Raw genomic sequence first — 18,293 nt, forward strand, 5'->3', positions numbered from 1 at the left:
AGGTGTCAAAGATAGACTTAGATTGGCAACACAAGGGAGAGAAAGTCCCAGTAGTACATGTAAGAGGTTTGTTAGGGAAGACAGTTTGGATCAATTCTGCTTCAAGTACAGAGGATCCCATCCGTGGGATTGTCTTTGCTCAGGGACCAGGCTGCACGTGGTGGGTAATGCAGAAAGATGGAACCACACGATGTGTACCTTAGGGAGATTTGATTGTTGGGTGAAAACCGTGTGTAATTATCACTGTGTGCTGAATGGTACTGCCACTGTATGTAGCTGTGTATTGCACATTGTTTTTATATAGATGTATGTGTGTGTAGAGCTGGAATATATATTAGTTTTAGTAAATTGACGATATGGGGATACAAGGGGTGGAATGTCCTAGGGTAACTTTATGATGCCTGTATCCCCAATCGTCTGTTCTGTTTGTGCTGTATATTGAGTCCTGTGCCTTTAAGACTGGTTCTAAGAGCAAGGAGAAGCGCAGAGTTTGTTTTGAGAAAACTGCCTGACTCCTCCACATTCTTCTGCGGATGGCGTGTTCGGCGGAGGCTTGGAGAGACTGCAGGACAGAGATTTTTTTTTTGCTTTTAGTTAGTTTCAGCTAGCTAGGGCAGAGAATTTCCCTGGACTGTTTTTTTTTCCTTTTTCTTGGAACTGTTTAAACCTGCTCTGGACTGAAAACCCAGGGGAGCACTGGGGGCTGCACCTGCGGCCCACCGGGGCCTGGACCTCGGCATTTTCCAGCAGCGCCGGAGGGACTGGGACTGAGGAGACGCTGAGAGAGAGAGCCGAGCTACACCCACGGCAAGGACTTTCTCAATTTGCCATCTCACTTCAGAAGGAGAGGTTTTATTGTTTCATACTATTCATTCTTTATACTTGTATGCACTTCATTTGTTTAGTAAAATAGTTTTTTCCACTTTTCTCCAAAGAGGGTTTTGGTTTTTTTTTTTCCGGACCGGTTGGAGGGAGGGGCCACTTGGGCTTGCTTCCTTAGAGGGATCCTATACAGGGGTTTTCTCCCAAATTTGTCCCAAACCAGGACATATTTCCTAGACTGATCTTTAACATGGAGGGGCTCTTCTGCTCTGTACAGTATTAATTATGTGACCTTAAGCCCTTATCTCCTTGTGTTACAGTGCTTTGCATAGTGGTGATTCATGGTAATGTGTGTGTTTAGAAAGTGACTTTCAACAAATTAAGTTGAATTTGTTTTTGCTTTATAACAAGTAAGTGTGCAGGAGTATTATGATCAGGTTGACAGAAGTGATGGGTTCCCCTTTTTTGATGTTTGCAAGACAGCAGTGGAGTACTCTGCCCAGTTTTAAGTTCCCTAACGCAAGGCAGACATTGGCAAATGGGAGCAAGTCCAGTGAGGAGATGTGAAGATGGTTGAGAGGCTGGAGCACAGGATGAATGAGTAGTGACTGAGGGAACTGGATTTGTTCATCCCTAAGAAGGCAAGGACAGCTTGTCTTCTATTCAGATACCTCATGAAAGGGTATAGAAAAGGTGAAGCCAGCTTCAGATACAATGGCACAAGTTGGAACACTGGAAATTCCAGCTGTTAAAAGGAAAACAATAATTGTTTACCACAAACACTGTCATGGATTAGAGAGGTTGCGGGATCTCTATCTGGCCTCAAGCAACTACTCTGATGGGATATGCTCTCAATGGGAGGTTGCACTGACTATCACTAGGGTATATTTGCAACTGATGTGATTCATTGATTTTAAGCATTGTCTTAGACCTTTTTCTGCATTTTTTCCACTTATTCTACCTCTTGCATAATAGATATTGGTTTGGTCATTTCAGTGGAAAAGATGATTATTTAATATACAGCAGATATGTTTTAGTGTACCATATATTTTTATTGTTTAGATCAGATGAACCTTCCTCCTTATGCTTTACAGATCAACAAAAACATGGGATGATACTGTTCAATTACCACTGATTCATTTTTTGGATGTAGAATAATGTTGCTTTCTCAAATGGAGATTTCATTGTCATTGTCACATTGAACATCATTTAAGTTATTTAAGAAATTACATCACAGTTCTTTCTTATTATTTCTGGATAATAAATATGCTATTTTATTTTAAGTTCTGGGCCTATTACTGTCACTGTGTTTTGCATACTTCTGTTTTCTGGTAGTTCAAAGTTGTTAAAAATTTCCTTCACTGTTATGCTGCAAAGATAATGTATCTTGTAAGGTTGAGTAAAGTTCTACCTGTCTTAAGATGCTACCATGTTCTTAGTTGCAATTAAAATTTAATTATACTGTTTTATAGGATACTACAATGTCACTTGTAACAATAGTACCTTAAAATGAAGAAACACTCACTGGGGAAAAAAACCCAAAACTTTTTGTGACACTGATTTGGTATTTGTGTAGTAAACATATCTTGTGGGGTCTTGTTTTTTTTTTTTCTTCTGAATCTTCAATTCTATCTGTGTGCAATCCACTGGCATAAATGTTAGTGATATTGTACCTGCTTGTGTTTCTAAGTTTCTCTTTACATAGGAAAACTAAAGATATTATTACTCATTTGATAGTGTTATAAAGTTTGTATATTTTTGTCTTCTAACATGGACTTGAAAAAAGTTGGTTTACAGAAGAACTGAATCTCAATGATTTCCTGTTTCTGGTCAAATATCCCATCATGTCTCTATAGAAATTACACTGAATGTATTCTGGTTATCTTTAAAGGAAATCTCTTCACTAGCTAAAAAGTTGCTGTGGGAATGAGGAGGCTGAAGTCAGAGGAAGAAGATGGATCATCAGGACTTAATTTCTGAAACCAGCAGATCTTTTATTTTTGCTCTCTGCTGAGCTCTCAATAGATACCAAGAGCAAGCTCCTTCACACAGAGCACCACACTGACCCAGGAAGCTTTTGTGGAGGGTGGCACTAGGGCTGGCACAGGGAATTCCAGAGCAGGCTCTCCTCTTGTGACTGGCATATGAAGCTGTCAGCATGGCACTTTGAAAATGTGAAGTAGTGCAGAGTACTTAACTCAGTTACTGTCTTAGTTTAAGACAACTATATGGGGTGGAGACTCCACAGGGAGTTACCTTCTCATAGTTTTAATCACTTCCCTTTTACCAGTAAGGAGAAATGAATGTGAGAAGATATAAGAGAAAAAAATAAGTTTACTTAAAAGAAAAAGCAGCAATAACCACTAGATATAAAGGTACTGAGTCACCTCATCCCCCTGGGAACAAAGAAAACAAGATGGTGGAGAAGCCCCCTTCTCTGGACCACTGTCAGAGAGAGAACAAAGGAAAATCAACACAGCAACTGAGTCTCTGCAGTTCCACAACTCTCTTCTCCCTCAAACAACAACAGGGGACAGGGACAAAGCAAAACCCGGAAAAAATCCTATTTTTGTCCAAAAGGCTTCAATGCTTCTGAAACGCTGGAAGAAACTTCCCTCCTTGGCATAGCTAGAACTGGAGCAGCAGCTGGAAAACTTGTGGAGAATGGGTCTAACTCCTCTTTGGCAAATGGCAGGTGGCTAGAACTGGAGTAGTAGCTGAAAAACTCATCCCCTCCTCAACATAACAGCAGGCAGCTGTGGCAAAGGTGTTTCAAAATCTGCTCTGAAGTAGCTTTGGATTGCAAAATGCAGCTTTCTGGGTTGTGACTAGGAGACCTGCCCAAGGCAACCCCCTCGGGAGCCCAGAGAGAACAACAGAGCTCATTATTGTGGATTCCCTGTTTTTAAAAGGACCCAGTGCCCCTCCTTTCCCTGAACTGGGGTAAAACACACAAGTTCCACTTTCTGGGTTGTCAGGTCTTAAAGAGACTAATAATGGGCAGGTTGGCATGGAGAAGATATGAAATACATGAGGTTTTTTTGGGTCATCTAGGTCTCGTAGGGCAGTAACAAATGCTAATTGTCTTGGAACACTGACTGAGCAAAGCAAATATTACTTCCCTCAAGGAACTGGGACAGCTGCAGTAACTTCTCAGCCAATACGCAGCTGTTGGTTTTAGTGAAGTAATTTTTTAGACTCAGGATTTACACTTGATAATCTCCTCTAAAACTTGTATTTGTGGTAAATTCCAAAAGTGAAGCAGTTTGAGACTGATTAAGTCTGAACTCATAAGGTACAGAATTTCATGTGCGTATCCTGTGAAGTGAGACTGCCTAGGATGAATCCTTTCTGCCAAGAATTTTGGGGGATGATGTGGTCCCCTTCTAAATAATGAAGTCTTCTGCAGTACATCAACTTGCATTTTGGGTCCTGGCTCCCTTCAGTATCAGGCTTTTCTAGCATAATATAGTAGCCTCTTCTGTTTGAGCAGAGATCAAATGAGGTCCAAGTTCATGTAGCATACAGTTATCTTTGGTATTTTCATGGGAGTACAGTTCAAGTAAGCTTCAGATGCTGCATTATGAAGAGTGGCCTGTATGATGTGTTGTTAATGTTTTTGAGTAGTTTTCTCTTTAGGGTAGCCATAGCCTATTTGGGTTTATGGCTCTTTACTGCATCCATCCATTTTAGTCTTTCAGCTTTTGGAGAAGTTGCCAGCATAGATTTGTTGTCCAGAAATGTTACAAAAACACCAAATATTTTGTCAAGAGAACGATTCTTTAGCAGTTTTCAGAGACTAGTATTCAGTTACTTAAAAAAGGAAGTGCAGCTTTTCACAAGCAGAATCTTGAGGCATGACTCAGTCTCTAAGTGCTCATAAAACTACAGTCAGGTGGTGTGACAGCTAACAGCTGGCCTGAAAGCCTCACAGGCACAAGTAACCCTGACCTTAACTCGATCAGCCTATACCTGTGAAGGAAAGGAAACATCTTTAGGAGAGAGGGTACTGAGAGGCGGAGGGACTTGGCTGCGGAGAACAGATACCAGCCAATCCCTGAGAAGCATGCATGCAGGCAACTATTGGTCAGTGAACTGGGTGGCACCAAGATTCTAGCTAATTGGGGTCAACCATATAAAAGCAACTGATGAACAATGAAGTTTTGTTATTGCCGCATGAACCTTGGAGTGTTGTGTTGTGTCTGTCTGAACTGTGACAAAGTGGTTTTTGGGAGAGGTGTGGAAGGTGATGTGAACAGAGATTATCAGAGATGTGGTTAATTTAGAAATACCATTGTCAGTTTGTTATGATAAAACTATCTCTGAAGTGGTAAATACTAAATAAAAGTAATACCAAAGTGTAAGCTTCTAGCTTCTGCGGTAAATTCTATTATATGGTTGTCTTGTCTATGTGGTGAGCTTTAATTGTGATTCAAACACATTAGAATATGTTGCAATTGCGTCTGTTCTAGCTAACTTTTTAACTATAAAATGGGCATAGAGGAGATGTTAATCCCTTCCCTGTAGTACCACTGTGCTTGTTGTGTATATTCTTTTTGAGAGAAAAAAAATAAAGTGACACTCTAGTGACCTGTGACAGGTTCTGAGGGAATGGCCTGATGTGTCAGGGGAGGGCTAGGCTGGATATCAGGAAAAGGTTGTTCCCCCAGAGGGTGGTTGAGCACTGAACTGATTTCCCAGGGAATGGTCATGGCTCAAGGCTGCCAGAGCTCCAGGAGGGTTAGGACAATGCTCTCAGGCACAGGGTGGGAATGTTGGAGTGTTCTGTGCAGGGCCAGGAGTTGGACTTCAATGATCCTTGTGGGTCCCTTCCAACTCTGTGTATTCTGTGATTGTGATAACTAGGAGATACTTAAAAAAATATATAGTTAAATTTTGTGTACTTTATTGGATGTTTGTTTTTCAGGCAACAGCAGAACAGATTCGCCTTGCTCAGATGATCTACGATAAGAATGACACTGATTTTGAGGATAAAGTGAAACAAGTATGTTTCTTATGATACAGAGTTTTTATGCCCTGCAACAATACTGGCTTGTGTTTTGGAGCTAGAGCACGTTTCTAGTTTAGATTAAACCTTTTTCACAAGGATAGAAGTTTAACTAGAAAAAGGTGCTCTTATTGCCCTGTTAAGTCTGTTTTCAAGAAATTATGTGGTAATATAGACTGTATGGTTACACTGGTGTATTTTCCTTTGGCCTTTAAGCCAAAACTCATCTGTGCTGATCTCTTCCAGACTATATCTCTTTAGTATGGTCCCAATTGAATAATTGTCAGAATAAAGAGTGCATTCAGAATGTTCACGTGTACACACATATGGGAAAAATGTCACCTGTGTAAACTGAGTTTGCCAATATATTGGTTGTTTTTCAGGAAAAGTAAAAATCATAGCATCATAGCTTAAAGGTAAATTGAGGTATTATTTTAAAAAATAATTTGACGTCCCAGAGCTATGTATGCAGCTTTATTGACTTTTTCTTTGTAAAACCTCCTCTGAAGTATTAAGTGCTTTTTGTTGTTATAAACTTGTTTTGGTGATGTGCCAGAAGTGAAGTTTTGTACATCCTGAAGCCAAAGTACCCTCATCAGTAATGCCTGTAGCTGTGCTGGTGGGAAGGATAAGAATTAAGTTCTGCATAGGAAATCTCCAAGCATAAAGTTAAAGGGAAAAAAAAAAAAAAAAGTGAGAGTGCTTTCTTGATTACCATTTAATTTGTGTTTACCTTTATTTAGGATTTTAGTTTGCTCTGACACAGCAGCTATGTGCATTTCTGAATCTGTGGTGATACTAATTCTTATTTTCTTACAAAGATAATATGAATATTTTAACATGTCTGACTCTTACTGCCAGCTTATGGAAGTGACGGGGAAAAACCAGGATGAGTGCATAGTGGCACTACATGATTGTAATGGGGACATGAACAGAGCAATTAACATATTGCTGGAAGGAAGTTCAGACACGGTAAGGTTTTACTTTCCTATTAAGCTATTCTTTTTGTTTGCACTTCTTAGAAGTGATTGGGAAAGTCACATTTTGGAAGCTTTCAATTTCCATGCCTCCAAATTCATTTGAAGGAAATGGAGACCAGGACAGCTTTTCTGCTGCATGCTGAACCTTGAAAATGTTGTGGGTATTTAGCTGCTTTCTTGCAGAATCTTTTGGTTTTCATTTACATACAATAATTTTAACTGCAGCAGAAATCATTGCTCTGTCAGACACAGGCCTGTTTTTTGCTCCAATGTTTGTAGCACCTCCACCCCATGAGACCTGAGTCTAAGTGTTTGCCTCAAGGGAAAATCTTTATAAACCTAAAGTGCAGGTAGATATTTTAAGCTGTGCACCTTATGTAGGTTTGTATTGTCAGTATTGAATTTGAAGGAGGTTTCTACATCTGAAAGTTGCATTGACAGCACTACTAATGGCAAAAGAGGATGCAAGTATCCTTTCACTGTTGTTCATTTGCATAAATTCATTGAGAACCAGAAAGAGGAGACTAAACAATATGTATATAACAACAAATAATGTTGCTTAGAATGTTGCACAGAGCAGTTTTCTATTCCAAGAGATACCAATAAAATGTCTTGCTGCAGCTCAAACTTTTGCTGGAGGGACTTGTTACAGTTTGTCCAAGACAGTAAACTAGATTCCATCTCATCTAAATTGGGAAAGAAACATGGACTTCCTTTCTTAATGCTGAACATTCAGTATTTCCTGTGATTTGTTAGGATGTGTGGTCTGTCTTATTGTTAATGAGGAAACCCACCCCCACTCACTCTAAATCTAGAACACATACTGTTCTGACTGAGAAGACTTTCTTTCCGATCACCTTTCCCTTTATCAGAGTTGAGGTCATCTAAAACACAGTGAATCATTAAAAACCAATATAATCACGGACAAAGACCCTCTAACTAATTAAAGTTAGAAAGTGGTGTGTTTATTCACGGTTCGAGCCCCAGTCACATTTCCCTATTTCTCTAAATTGTTTGTTTAGGGCCATCATATATCTCTGTAGGGTTTCTTCCCCTACTTGAGTGGGTGTTGTCCCCTTTTGAATTCCGTATGGCCTTCCATACAATATTTCAAAGAGGCTTAGCTTTTCTTTTATTCTTGGCTTAGTCCGAATTCATAATAATGCTAATGGAAGAGCCTGAGGCCAAGGTAACTTTGCTTCTTGTCCCAATATTATAATTTGCTGCTTAATCAAATGATTCATTTACTCTACTTGGCCACTTGACTGAGGATGATAGATATGGAGTATGAAGTTCCCAGTCTATGCCTAAATGGCGGCTAATTTGCTACACAATTTTTAAAATAAAATATGGCCCCCTATCTGAAGACATTGTGGCTGGGACTCCAAAGCGTGGTATTATTTCTTGTAACAATGCTTTCGTTACCTCTTGCACTTTGGCAGTTCTGGTAGGGAAAGCTGGTGGCCACCCTGAAAAGGTATCTGTTAACACCAATAGGTATCCGTACCCTCCTTTCTTGGGTAATTCTGAAAAATGAATTTGCCATTGCTGCCTAGGTCCGTATCCTTTCCCAATTTGCCTAAGCTTTGGTTTAGGAATATTTTTGGGATTAGTTTGGAGGCAAAGGCTACATTGGCAAGTCACCTGAATTACTGTACAAGTTTCTAGCTATCTTTCAAATAATTGTATAGAGCATCTATTCCCCAATGTGTTTTCTCATGTTCCTCTTTCACTAATGACCATAGCATGTAAGAGGGGATCACAAGCCTTCCTTTCCCTTCATCTGTAATAGCCCACCCCTTGATTATCACTTCCATTTTCTTTCTTAATAAGCCTCTTGTCCTTTTTACTGTACCTTGGCTTACCTTCAATGGAAATTCACCCATCTGGAATTGAGGCTGCCTCAACAGTTTCAACAATTACCTCACCTTTAGCTGCTCCTTTTGCCTTTCCGTCCACCAGCTTGTTTCCTTCCTCCAATTCAGAGCTCACTTTTTGATGTACCTTGATATGCATGATGGCTACCTTTTCAGGTAGCTGGACTGCCTCACCAGTTTTATTATCTCTTGTGCATGTTTAATACTTTTTCCTTGTGAATTCAACAGTCATCTTTCTTTCCAGATGGCTCCATGTGCATGAACTACCCTAAATGCATACCTCGAGTCTGTGTAGATATTAATTTTCTTTCTTTTTGCCAGCTGTAAAGCCCAAGTTAAGGTAATTTTTTCAGCCTTCTGTGCTGAGGTGTTGGTTGGTAATGGTCCAGATTCTATTACCTCTCTGCTTGTGGTAACCACATACCCAGCTGTCTTGGTTTGGAGACAAATTTGGGGGAAAACCCCTGTATAGGATCCCTCTGGGAAGCAAACCCAAGTGGCCCCTCCCTCTAACCAGTCCGAAAAAAAACTTCTTTGGAGAAAAGTGGAAAAAACTATTTTACTAAACAAATAAAGTGCATACAAGTATAAAGAATGAATAATATGAAACAATAAAACTTCTCCTTCTGAAGTGAGATGGCAAATTGAGAAAGTCCTTGCCGTGGGTGTAGCTCGGCTCTCTCTCTCTCAGTCTCTCCTCAGTCCCAGTCCCTCCGGCACTGCTGGAAAATGCCGAGATCCAGGCCGCGGTGGGCCGCAGGTGCAGCCCCCAGTGCTCCCCTGGGTTTTCAGTCCAGAGCAGGTTTAAACAGTTCCAAGAAAAAGGAAAAAAACAGTCCAGGGAACTTCTCTGCCTTAGCTAGCTGAAACTAACTAAAAGCAAAAAAAGATCTCTGTCCTGCAGTCTCTCCAAGCCTCTGCTGAACACCACGTCCGCAGAAGAATGTGGAGGAGTCAGGTAGTTTTCTCAAAACAAACTCCACGCTTCTCCTTGCTCTTAGAACCAGTCTTAAAGGCACAGGACTCAATATACAGCACAAACAGAACAGATGATTGGGGATACAAACATCATAAAGTTACCCTAGGACACCAGCATGTCTTTTTCTGCTGATGACATAGCTGCTTCCATCAGTAAACCAGGTCTCAGTGTCCTCGAGAGGGCTGTCCTTCAGATCTGGGCGACTGGAGTAGGTGGTTTCAATGGTCTCCAGGCCATCATGGATCACTGGTTCTCCCATACTACCACTGAGGAAGGAAGCTGAGTTCACAATATTAGTTACTACAATCTCAACATCATCTCGTTGTACCAGTATGGCTTGGTACTTCAGGAATCTCTGTGGGGAGACCCAATGTCCCCCTTTCACTTCTAGGACTGCAGACAGTGTATGGGACACTAGCACGGTCATCTTCTGGACTAGGGTGAACTTGCGTGTTTCTTGGATGTTCGCTGACACTGCTGCAATGGCTCTGAGGCACCCTAGCCATCCCTTAGCTGCTGCATGCAGCTGCTTAGAGAGGTAGGGGACTGACCTGCGATACAGACCCAGGTCTTATGCTGCTATTCCCAAAGCAATCCCCTGCTTTTCACGCAAGAATAAAAAGAATGGTTTACTCATATCTGGAAGTCCCAGGGCTGGAGCTGACATAAGGGCCTTCTTTAGCTGGTTGAAGGCTCACATTGCTTCTTTTGTCCATTGAAGAGATCCCCACTCCCTTCCATGATCAAGGCATACAGAGGTTTAACTAACAGCCCATAATTGTAAATCCACAGTCTACACCATCTCATCATGCCTAAAAAGATTCACAGTTCTTTTACTGTCTGGGGTTTTGGGGTCTGGCATATTGCTTCCTTGTGATCCCGTCCTAAGGTTCTTTATCCAGCACTAACCTTGTAGCCGAAATAAATAACTGTTTGCCTCACCATCTGGGCTTTCTTCTGGGATACATGATAACCCTGTAGGCCTAAAAAGTTTAGGAGGATTGCCATCCACTCCACACATGCCTCTTGAGTTTTGGTAGCTATCAGGAGGTTCTCCACATACTGTAACAGCTGTCCTTCTCCTGATGGAGCTTCCCAGGATTCCAGATCTTTTGCTAGCTGTTCTCCAAACAAGGTGGGCAAATTTTTTTGAACTCCTGCAGAAGCACTGCCCATGTGAGCTGAGTTTTTTATTCAAATGCAAAAATTTTCTGACTAGCTTTAAGGAGAGGAAGGCAAAAGAAAGCATCCTTTAAATATAAACCAGTAAACCATGTTAGTTCAGGTGTTAAACAAGTTAACAAAGTGTAGGGATTGGCAATCACTGAGTATAAATCCTCAGTTATCCTATTAACAGCTCTTACATCTTGTACTATTCAATATGATACATCAGGCTTTTTAACAGGTAGAATAGGAGTATTGAACTCACACTGACATTCTTTTAATAACCCTCTCTGCAAAAAATTTTCAATCACTAGACTAATCCCTTCTCTGTTCCTTTTAAAGGGATATTGCCTAACTCTGTCTGTTTTCCTTCTTTAAGCTTAACTTGCACTGGGGGTGCATTCTTTGCTCTCCCTAGTATGTTAGAAGCTGAAACCCCAGGAAATACCTGATCCATTATTTTCCTGTAAATCTCATCTTCACTTTCAACTTTAGCTTCATTAGTTATCTATATCAAGCGTAACAATTCCACATATTGTTGGTTCTTAACCTCCAAATAATCTCTCAGTTTTTAAATATTATTTTTGCCTCTAATAGTTCCAAAAGATCCCTACCCAAAAGTGCTGATGGAGCATTGGGCATATAAAAAAACCTGTGAATTCCCCATTGTTTCCCAAGTTTATATTTCAATGGCCTACAAAAATAGGCTCTTTCAGATTGGCCAGTTGCCCCTTTTACCATAATGTAATAATCTGTTATTGGGATTAAAGCTTTATTTAACACAGAATATGTTACCCCTGTGTCTATCAAAAACTTCATTTTTTTCTTTGTTCCTTATTTTCATTATAACTAGAGGGTCTCCTAGGGCAAGATCCTCTGGTCCACCTCAGTTTTCCTTAACATGAGCAACCACAGAATCACAGAATTTTTAGGTTGGAAGAGACCTTCAAGATCATCGAGTCCAGCCCATCTCTAATACCTCAACTAGACCATGACACCAAGTGCCACATCCAGTCTTTTTTAAAGTACATCTAGGGATGGTGACTCCACCACCTCCCCAGGCAAGCCATTCCAGTACTTTATCATTCCTTCAGTGAAAAACTTTTTCCTAATATCCAGCCTATATCTCCCTTGTCATAGCTTGAGACTGTGTCCTCTTGTTCTGTCCATTGTTACCTGAAGAAAAAGACCAACCCCCAGCTGACCACAGCCACCCTTCAGGAAGTTGAAGAGAGTGATAAGGTCACCTCTGAGTGTCCTTTTCTCCAGGCTAAACAACCCCAGTTCCCTCAGTCGTTCTTCATACAGCTTGTGCTCCAAGCCCCTCACCAGCCTCGTTGCCCTCCTCTGGACGCGCTCAAGCATCTCAACGTCCTTCCTAAACTGAGGGGCCCAGAACTGGACACAATACTCAAGGTGTGGCCTCACCAGTGCAGAGTACAGGGGAAGAATGACCTCCCTGCTCCTGCTGGCCACCCCATTCCTGATACAGGCCAGGATGCCATTGGCCCTCTTGGCCACCAGGGCACACTGCTGGCTCATGTTCAGCCGGTTGTTGACCAATACCCCCAGGTCCCTTTCCTCCTGGGCACTGTCCAGCCACACTGTCCCCAGCCTATAATGTTGCAGGGGGTTATTGTGGCCAAAGTGCAGGACTCAGCACTTGGACTTATTAAACCTCATCCTATTGGACTCTGTCCAACTGTCCCAGGTCTTTCTGCAAAGCCCTTTGTCCTTCCAACAGGCCAACACACGCTCCCAGCTTAGTGTCATCTGCAAATTTACTAATGAAAGACTCCATGCCTTCATCCATGTCGTCAATAAAAATATTGAACAGAACTGGCCCCAGCACAGACCCCTGAGGGACACCACTAGTGACTGGCCGCCAGCTGGATGCAGCACCGTTCACCACCACTCTCTGGGCCCGGCCATCCAACCAATTCCTAACCCAGCAAAGAGTGCTCTTGTCCAAGCCACGAGCTGCCAGCTTATTTAGGAGTATGCTGTGGGAGACACTGTCAAAGGCTTTGTTGAAGTCCAAATAGACAACATCCACAGCCTTCCCTGCATCCACCAGGCGGGTCACCTGGTCATAAAAGGTGATCAGGTTGGTGAAACATGATCTACCCCTCCTAAACCCATGCTGGCTGGGTCTGATACCCTGGCCATCCTGTAAGTTCTGTGTGATGGCACTTAATATAAACTGTTCCATTATTTTGCCAGGTACTGAGGTCAGGCTGACTGGTCTATAATTACCAGGATCCTCCTTTGCACCCTTTTTGTGAATGGGTGTCACATTGGCCAGCTTCCAGTTGTTGGGAACCTCACCAGTGAGCCAAGACTGATGGCAGATGATGGAGAGTGGCTTAGCAAGCTCATCTGCCAGCTCTCTCATCACCCTGGGATGGATCCCATCTGGTCCCATAGATTTATGTATATCCAGGCATTTCCGCAGTTCTCTGACTGCCACCTCTTGGATAATGAGGGGACCATTCTGCTCCCTGACACCATCTACCAGCCCAGGAGGGCAGTTGTCTTGAAGGCAAGTCGTCTCCTCACTAAAAACTGAGGCAAAGTAGGCATTAAGCACTTCTGCCTCCTCCTCGTCTGCAGATATTAAGTTCTCTCCCTTGTCCAGTAAAGAACAAAGGTTGGTTTTACCCTTCCTTTTAGCATTAATATATTTGTAGAAACATTTTTTATTATCCTTTACAGAAGTTGCCATTCTAAGTTCAAACTGAGCTTTGGCCTCCCTAATTTTTTTCCTACATGCTTTAGCAGCTCCCTTAAATACTTCCTGAGAGACCTGACCCCCCCTTCCAAAGCTGATACATCCTCTTTTTATTCCTAAGTTCCTCCAAAACCTCCTTGCTCATCTAGGCTGGACGTTTACCCCGTCAACTTACCTTTCAGCACACAGGGACAGTCTGTTCCTGTGCCCTCAAAATCTCTGTTTTGAGGCATGCCCAGCTTTCCTGAACTCTTGTTTTTAAGGGCTGCTTCCCAAGGGATGTTCTGAATAAGTCTCCTAAACAGGTCAAAGTCTGCCCTCCGGAAGTCCAATGCAAGGGTTTTACTGGTGCTCCTCCTGACTTCACCAAATATTGAGAACTCTATTATTTCATGATCACTCTGCCCCAAGCGACCTCCAACCACCACATTTCCCACCAGTCCATCTCTATTTGCAAACAGCAGATCTAACAGTCCCTCCCCTGGTGGGTTCACTCACCAGCTGTGACAAAAAGTTGTCCTCCATACACTCTAAAAATTTCCTGGACTGCCTCTTTTCTGCTGTATTAAGTTCCCAGCAGATGTCTGGTAGGTTGAAGTCACCCACAAGAACAAGGGCTGATGATCCTGAAACATTACCTAGCTGCTTATAGAATAAGCTATCCACCTCTTCTTCCTGGTTGGGTGGACGATAACAGACTCCCAGCAGGATGTCAGCCTTGTTGGCTTTCCCCTTAATTCTTACCCACAGGCATTCAACTCCATCTTCCTTAGTTTCAATTCCTACAGTATCAAAAGTCTGCTTAATATAAAGGGCCACCCCTCCACCTCTTCTTCCTTGCCTGTCTCTTCTGAAGAGCTTGTAGCCATTGAGTGCAGTGCTCCAGCCATGTGAGTCATCCCACCATGTTTCTGTGATGGCAGCATCATAGCTTTGCTGTTGCACCATGGCCTCCAACTCTTCTTTTTTGTTATCCATGCTGCATGCATTGGTATACATGCACCTCAGCTGGGCTACTGACTTCGCCCCTAACTCAGCCTTGCAACCCTTGGGCCTGCTTCCAGACAGCCCAGCTGCATCCCCTTCCTCCTTCAAACCTAGTTTAAAGCCCTCTCAACAAGTTCTGCCAGTTCATGAGTTAAGAATCTTTTGCCCTTAACAGAGAGATGTATCCCATTTGGTTCCAGCAGAGCAGGTGTTGTAAAAATTTCTCCATGATCAAAGAATCCAAAATTTTGCCGATGACACCAACCCTTAAGCCACTTGTTGATGATGTGGGTTCTCCTGTTTCTTTCATCATTTTCCTCTGCCACCAAAGGGACTGAGCAGAACACTACCTGTGCTCCTGCCCTATCAATTGCCTGACCCAGTGCCCTAAAGTCTCTTTTAATTGCCTTGACACTCCTCTTTTCAATCTCATCACTGCCAGCCTGGAGTATCAGCAGTGGGTAATAATCAGAGGGCTGAATCAGCACAGGAAGTCTCTCAGTGATATTTTGTACCCGAGCCCCAGGGAGGCAGCAGACCTCCCTGTGGGATGGGTCTGGTTGACATATGGGGCCCTCTGATCCTCTCAGAAGGGAGTCACCTACTACGATTACCCTTCTTCTTGATGTTAGAGGTGGTGATGCATCTTTCAGGTGAATCATAATTGGGGGACTCACAGGGCAGACAATTTTCTTCTAAATCATCTAGTTGGCCCTCTAGATCCAGGACCTCATATCTATTCTGAAGTGGCACCTGGCTGAGGGAAGGGGAGGAGTTTTTGTTATTATCTCCCTGAGCAGGGACCCATTTCCACTCCTCTTCATTTATCAGGTGCCCTTCTATTACCTGAGAGCAGGAGGCATGTAAGTCCTCAGACTCACAGTCAGAGGCCTCCCTTAAAGATGGAAGGGCTGAACTCCACCAGTCTATTTCCATTTCACTTTCTCTGATACTTCTTAATCTTTCAACTTCCTCCCTAAGCTCAGCCACCAGTGAAAGGAGATCGTTCACCTGTTCACACTGTAGGCAGGCCTCCTCCACAGCACCCCCTAAAGCCACCGATAAGCTCAAACACTCTGGGCAGGAATGGGTCTGTACAGACACATCCTTTTTGGAGGGCTCTATTTGGTCACATACACTTATACCAACCACAGTTTTTGACCGTGTAGAAACCATTACTAGCAGACACCCCAAAAGCAACCAGGCAGCAGAAATACTTCGAACAACACAGAGGACACCTTACTTGCAACCCTGCCTGCGCGAACTGCCGTGGGAACTGCTGCGGGAACTGCCTTGTCCACACCCCAGTGACTCGCCACGCCCCTGTTTGCCTGCTCCAGGTCGCCGTGCTCCCCAGAGACCTCTTATAATCAGCCACTCAGTATCAGCACAGGAAGCTCCACCCCTTGCTACTCAATGACTCACAAAAAAAAATAAAAAAAGCCACAAAAAAGCCACTGCCCCCCCTTTTCGATGTCCTCTTTGGTTTCTTTCTGAGTCTGGGATGCTGTAGGACCCTTTGGAGAGGGCTCCTCTTCCCCACTATCACTACTGGGCAGTGGGAGAGATTTAGGAGTAAGCAGAGTAGTCAGAGCTTTTATTAAGGGTTTTCATGCACCCCACTCGCTTTGTTTTTCCCTGGCCATTTCAGTCGCCCGAAAATGGAACCATGGGTCCGAACTCCTCAATCACTTCGTGCTAGTAGCATGTCTCAACACAGTCTCTCACAATTGTTCTCACAGTCAGGACACATTCGCACAGCGTAGCAACCACAAATTAGGATTTGCCCTTACAATTGCTTGCCCCGGACTGCTAGCAGCTGAGCCCTCTACAGCACAACAAATGGCAAAATCCCCTTCTACCAGCAACCACAGCCTGAGCCCCTCCTGGCCTGGTACAACAGCTTAACAGCTTTCTCTGCTGGCAACCAAATACAACTAGCCAGATACTAATTCAGCTTGCAAGCACACTACAGAGGCACAAGTTGTGCATGGGACGTCTCCCACGACTTACCAACAGCCTTTCCTGACCATGCATATGCCTTACAGGTCACTGTTCAAACTGTTTCAATTTTTTTCTTAACATCCCCTTTTGTCTGGAGTTTTAGTAGTCAGGAGTTCTTGTCTGCTGCTGGATGAACAGGTCGGGCAGTGGAGCCCACACTTCCAGGGATATCCTGGGGGCGCCCTGAGGGGGTCCTGCACCCGAGCTGGTCTCAGATGAGCAGAACTTTCTCCTGGCTGGCTCGCCAGTTGAGTCGTTAAAAACCAATATAATCATGGACAAAGACCCTCTAACTAATTAAAGTTAGGAAGTGGTATGTTTATTCACCGATGGGTGGCACGGGAGTCATCTCCAAAAGGTGCGACCGCCCCAAACAAGGTTCTTTGCCCTTTATTTTTTTTCTAAGGTCTTACATACAATACATATGCATAACCCCAGCACCTCCCATCCTCGTTCGGTATTAAAATGAGGCTATCAGTCCTTCATGCGTGCACAGTTCTTCTCTTGAATTGGGTCGGTGGTCTCAAATTGGGTCAGTGGTCTCAAAGGATGAAGTCAGGAGAGTCTTCATTAGGTCTCTGTGACCCTCTGGCACAATCTAAGGTCTCTTGCTTCGTGATTGATTGATTAATATGAAATCCAGGTGCTGGCCATTGTTCTTACTGGTTTCAATCTGTTCTTACGATGGTTCACTTACTTCACTTTCTTCTATAAACATACTCATAATATAGCAATTAGCTCTAGCTTAAGCATCTAATAATCTTTAACGTACAATTTACTGATCTAACTTACATCTTGGTCAATATAAATTGCTTCTAACCCTTAGCTAAAATTTTAACTCTTTAGAATCATGATTCGACAGAAATATATAATACTGAACAAATGGTCCAGCTGGGAATAGAAAAGAGCATCTCATGAATGAATCTGTGGTGTTAATGTGCTGGTTTTGTGTTCTTTTGTACTTCTCATATTTGTCCTTTTCTAGTTGAAAATAGTTTTCTGATTGATAGAGAATTTTAAATGCTTCCTTACTTAGCAAATTTTATTAAGTGATCATGGCATGGAAGAAACTTTCTGAACTCATTTATCAATTAGAAGCAGCATATCCATATATTCCTCTTTTGACAAGTTCCTCTGAACTCACAGCACTCTGTAGACAAAATGCAACTCAAACAAATACAGACAACTTGAAGGAGTCAAGAAGGAAGGAGACTTAATTAGAAGGGGTTCTCATCAGAGTGTGAATAAACTTATTCTTTATGCAAATTTGTGGGCCTCCAACTTGAAGGCCGTTATACTCCAGAACACTTTAACTGTGAATTTGATGTAAGGTTGGAAGCAGGGGTGGTGCTAGTTCTGAATGCAGCTTCCCAAATCTCTTATTTTTTTAGTTTCACTCTTCTTTGATGCACTGGAAGGTTTTTTACCTCATTTGGAAGAAGATGTGTCTATCCAAATTGAGGAATTAAAAGGAGTGATAGCTAGAATGTCTATTTTTAATTTCTTTGGTACTCTGCCAGTTTTGTCTTTTTTTTTTTTTAATGCTGTAATATTTAAGGCTTTATGCTCCATAACTGTTAGTCTTTATGAAGACTTCACTTGCATTGGTTGTGTCAGTCTGTCTTTGGATAGACAGAGGCTTGTGGATGAGAGTTGAGAAGGGCATATTTCTTTGCCCAAGACTTCTATTCATTTAACTTCCTGCTGTCATAAGATCCATTTTATATCTATGTGTTACTTC

At 42.6% G+C, this 18,293-nt stretch overlaps 1 protein-coding gene across 11 annotated transcripts in view; it reads left to right on the forward strand.

Moving 5' to 3' along the window:
- Positions 1-18,293, forward strand: part of LOC120764843 (ubiquitin-associated protein 2-like) — a 256,201-nt gene that overhangs the window by 91,562 nt on the left and 146,346 nt on the right. For 10 of the 11 annotated variants that reach the window (XR_005704307.2, XM_040088943.1, XM_040088936.1 and 7 more), the window contains 2 exons: positions 5,750-5,827; positions 6,692-6,802. Coding sequence is in view for 9 of the 11 variants with exons in the window: in XM_040088943.1 (XP_039944877.1) it covers positions 5,750-5,827; positions 6,692-6,802 (189 nt within the window). In the remaining 2 variants the exon portion in view is untranslated. Of the gene's footprint in view, positions 1-5,749; positions 5,828-6,691; positions 6,803-18,293 lie in introns of those variants that run through there. The other variant, XM_058423901.1, reaches the window with a different exon arrangement.

Source organism: Hirundo rustica, chromosome W, assembly GCF_015227805.2.
Source record: "Hirundo rustica isolate bHirRus1 chromosome W, bHirRus1.pri.v3, whole genome shotgun sequence".
Taxonomy (NCBI): domain Eukaryota; kingdom Metazoa; phylum Chordata; class Aves; order Passeriformes; family Hirundinidae; genus Hirundo; species Hirundo rustica.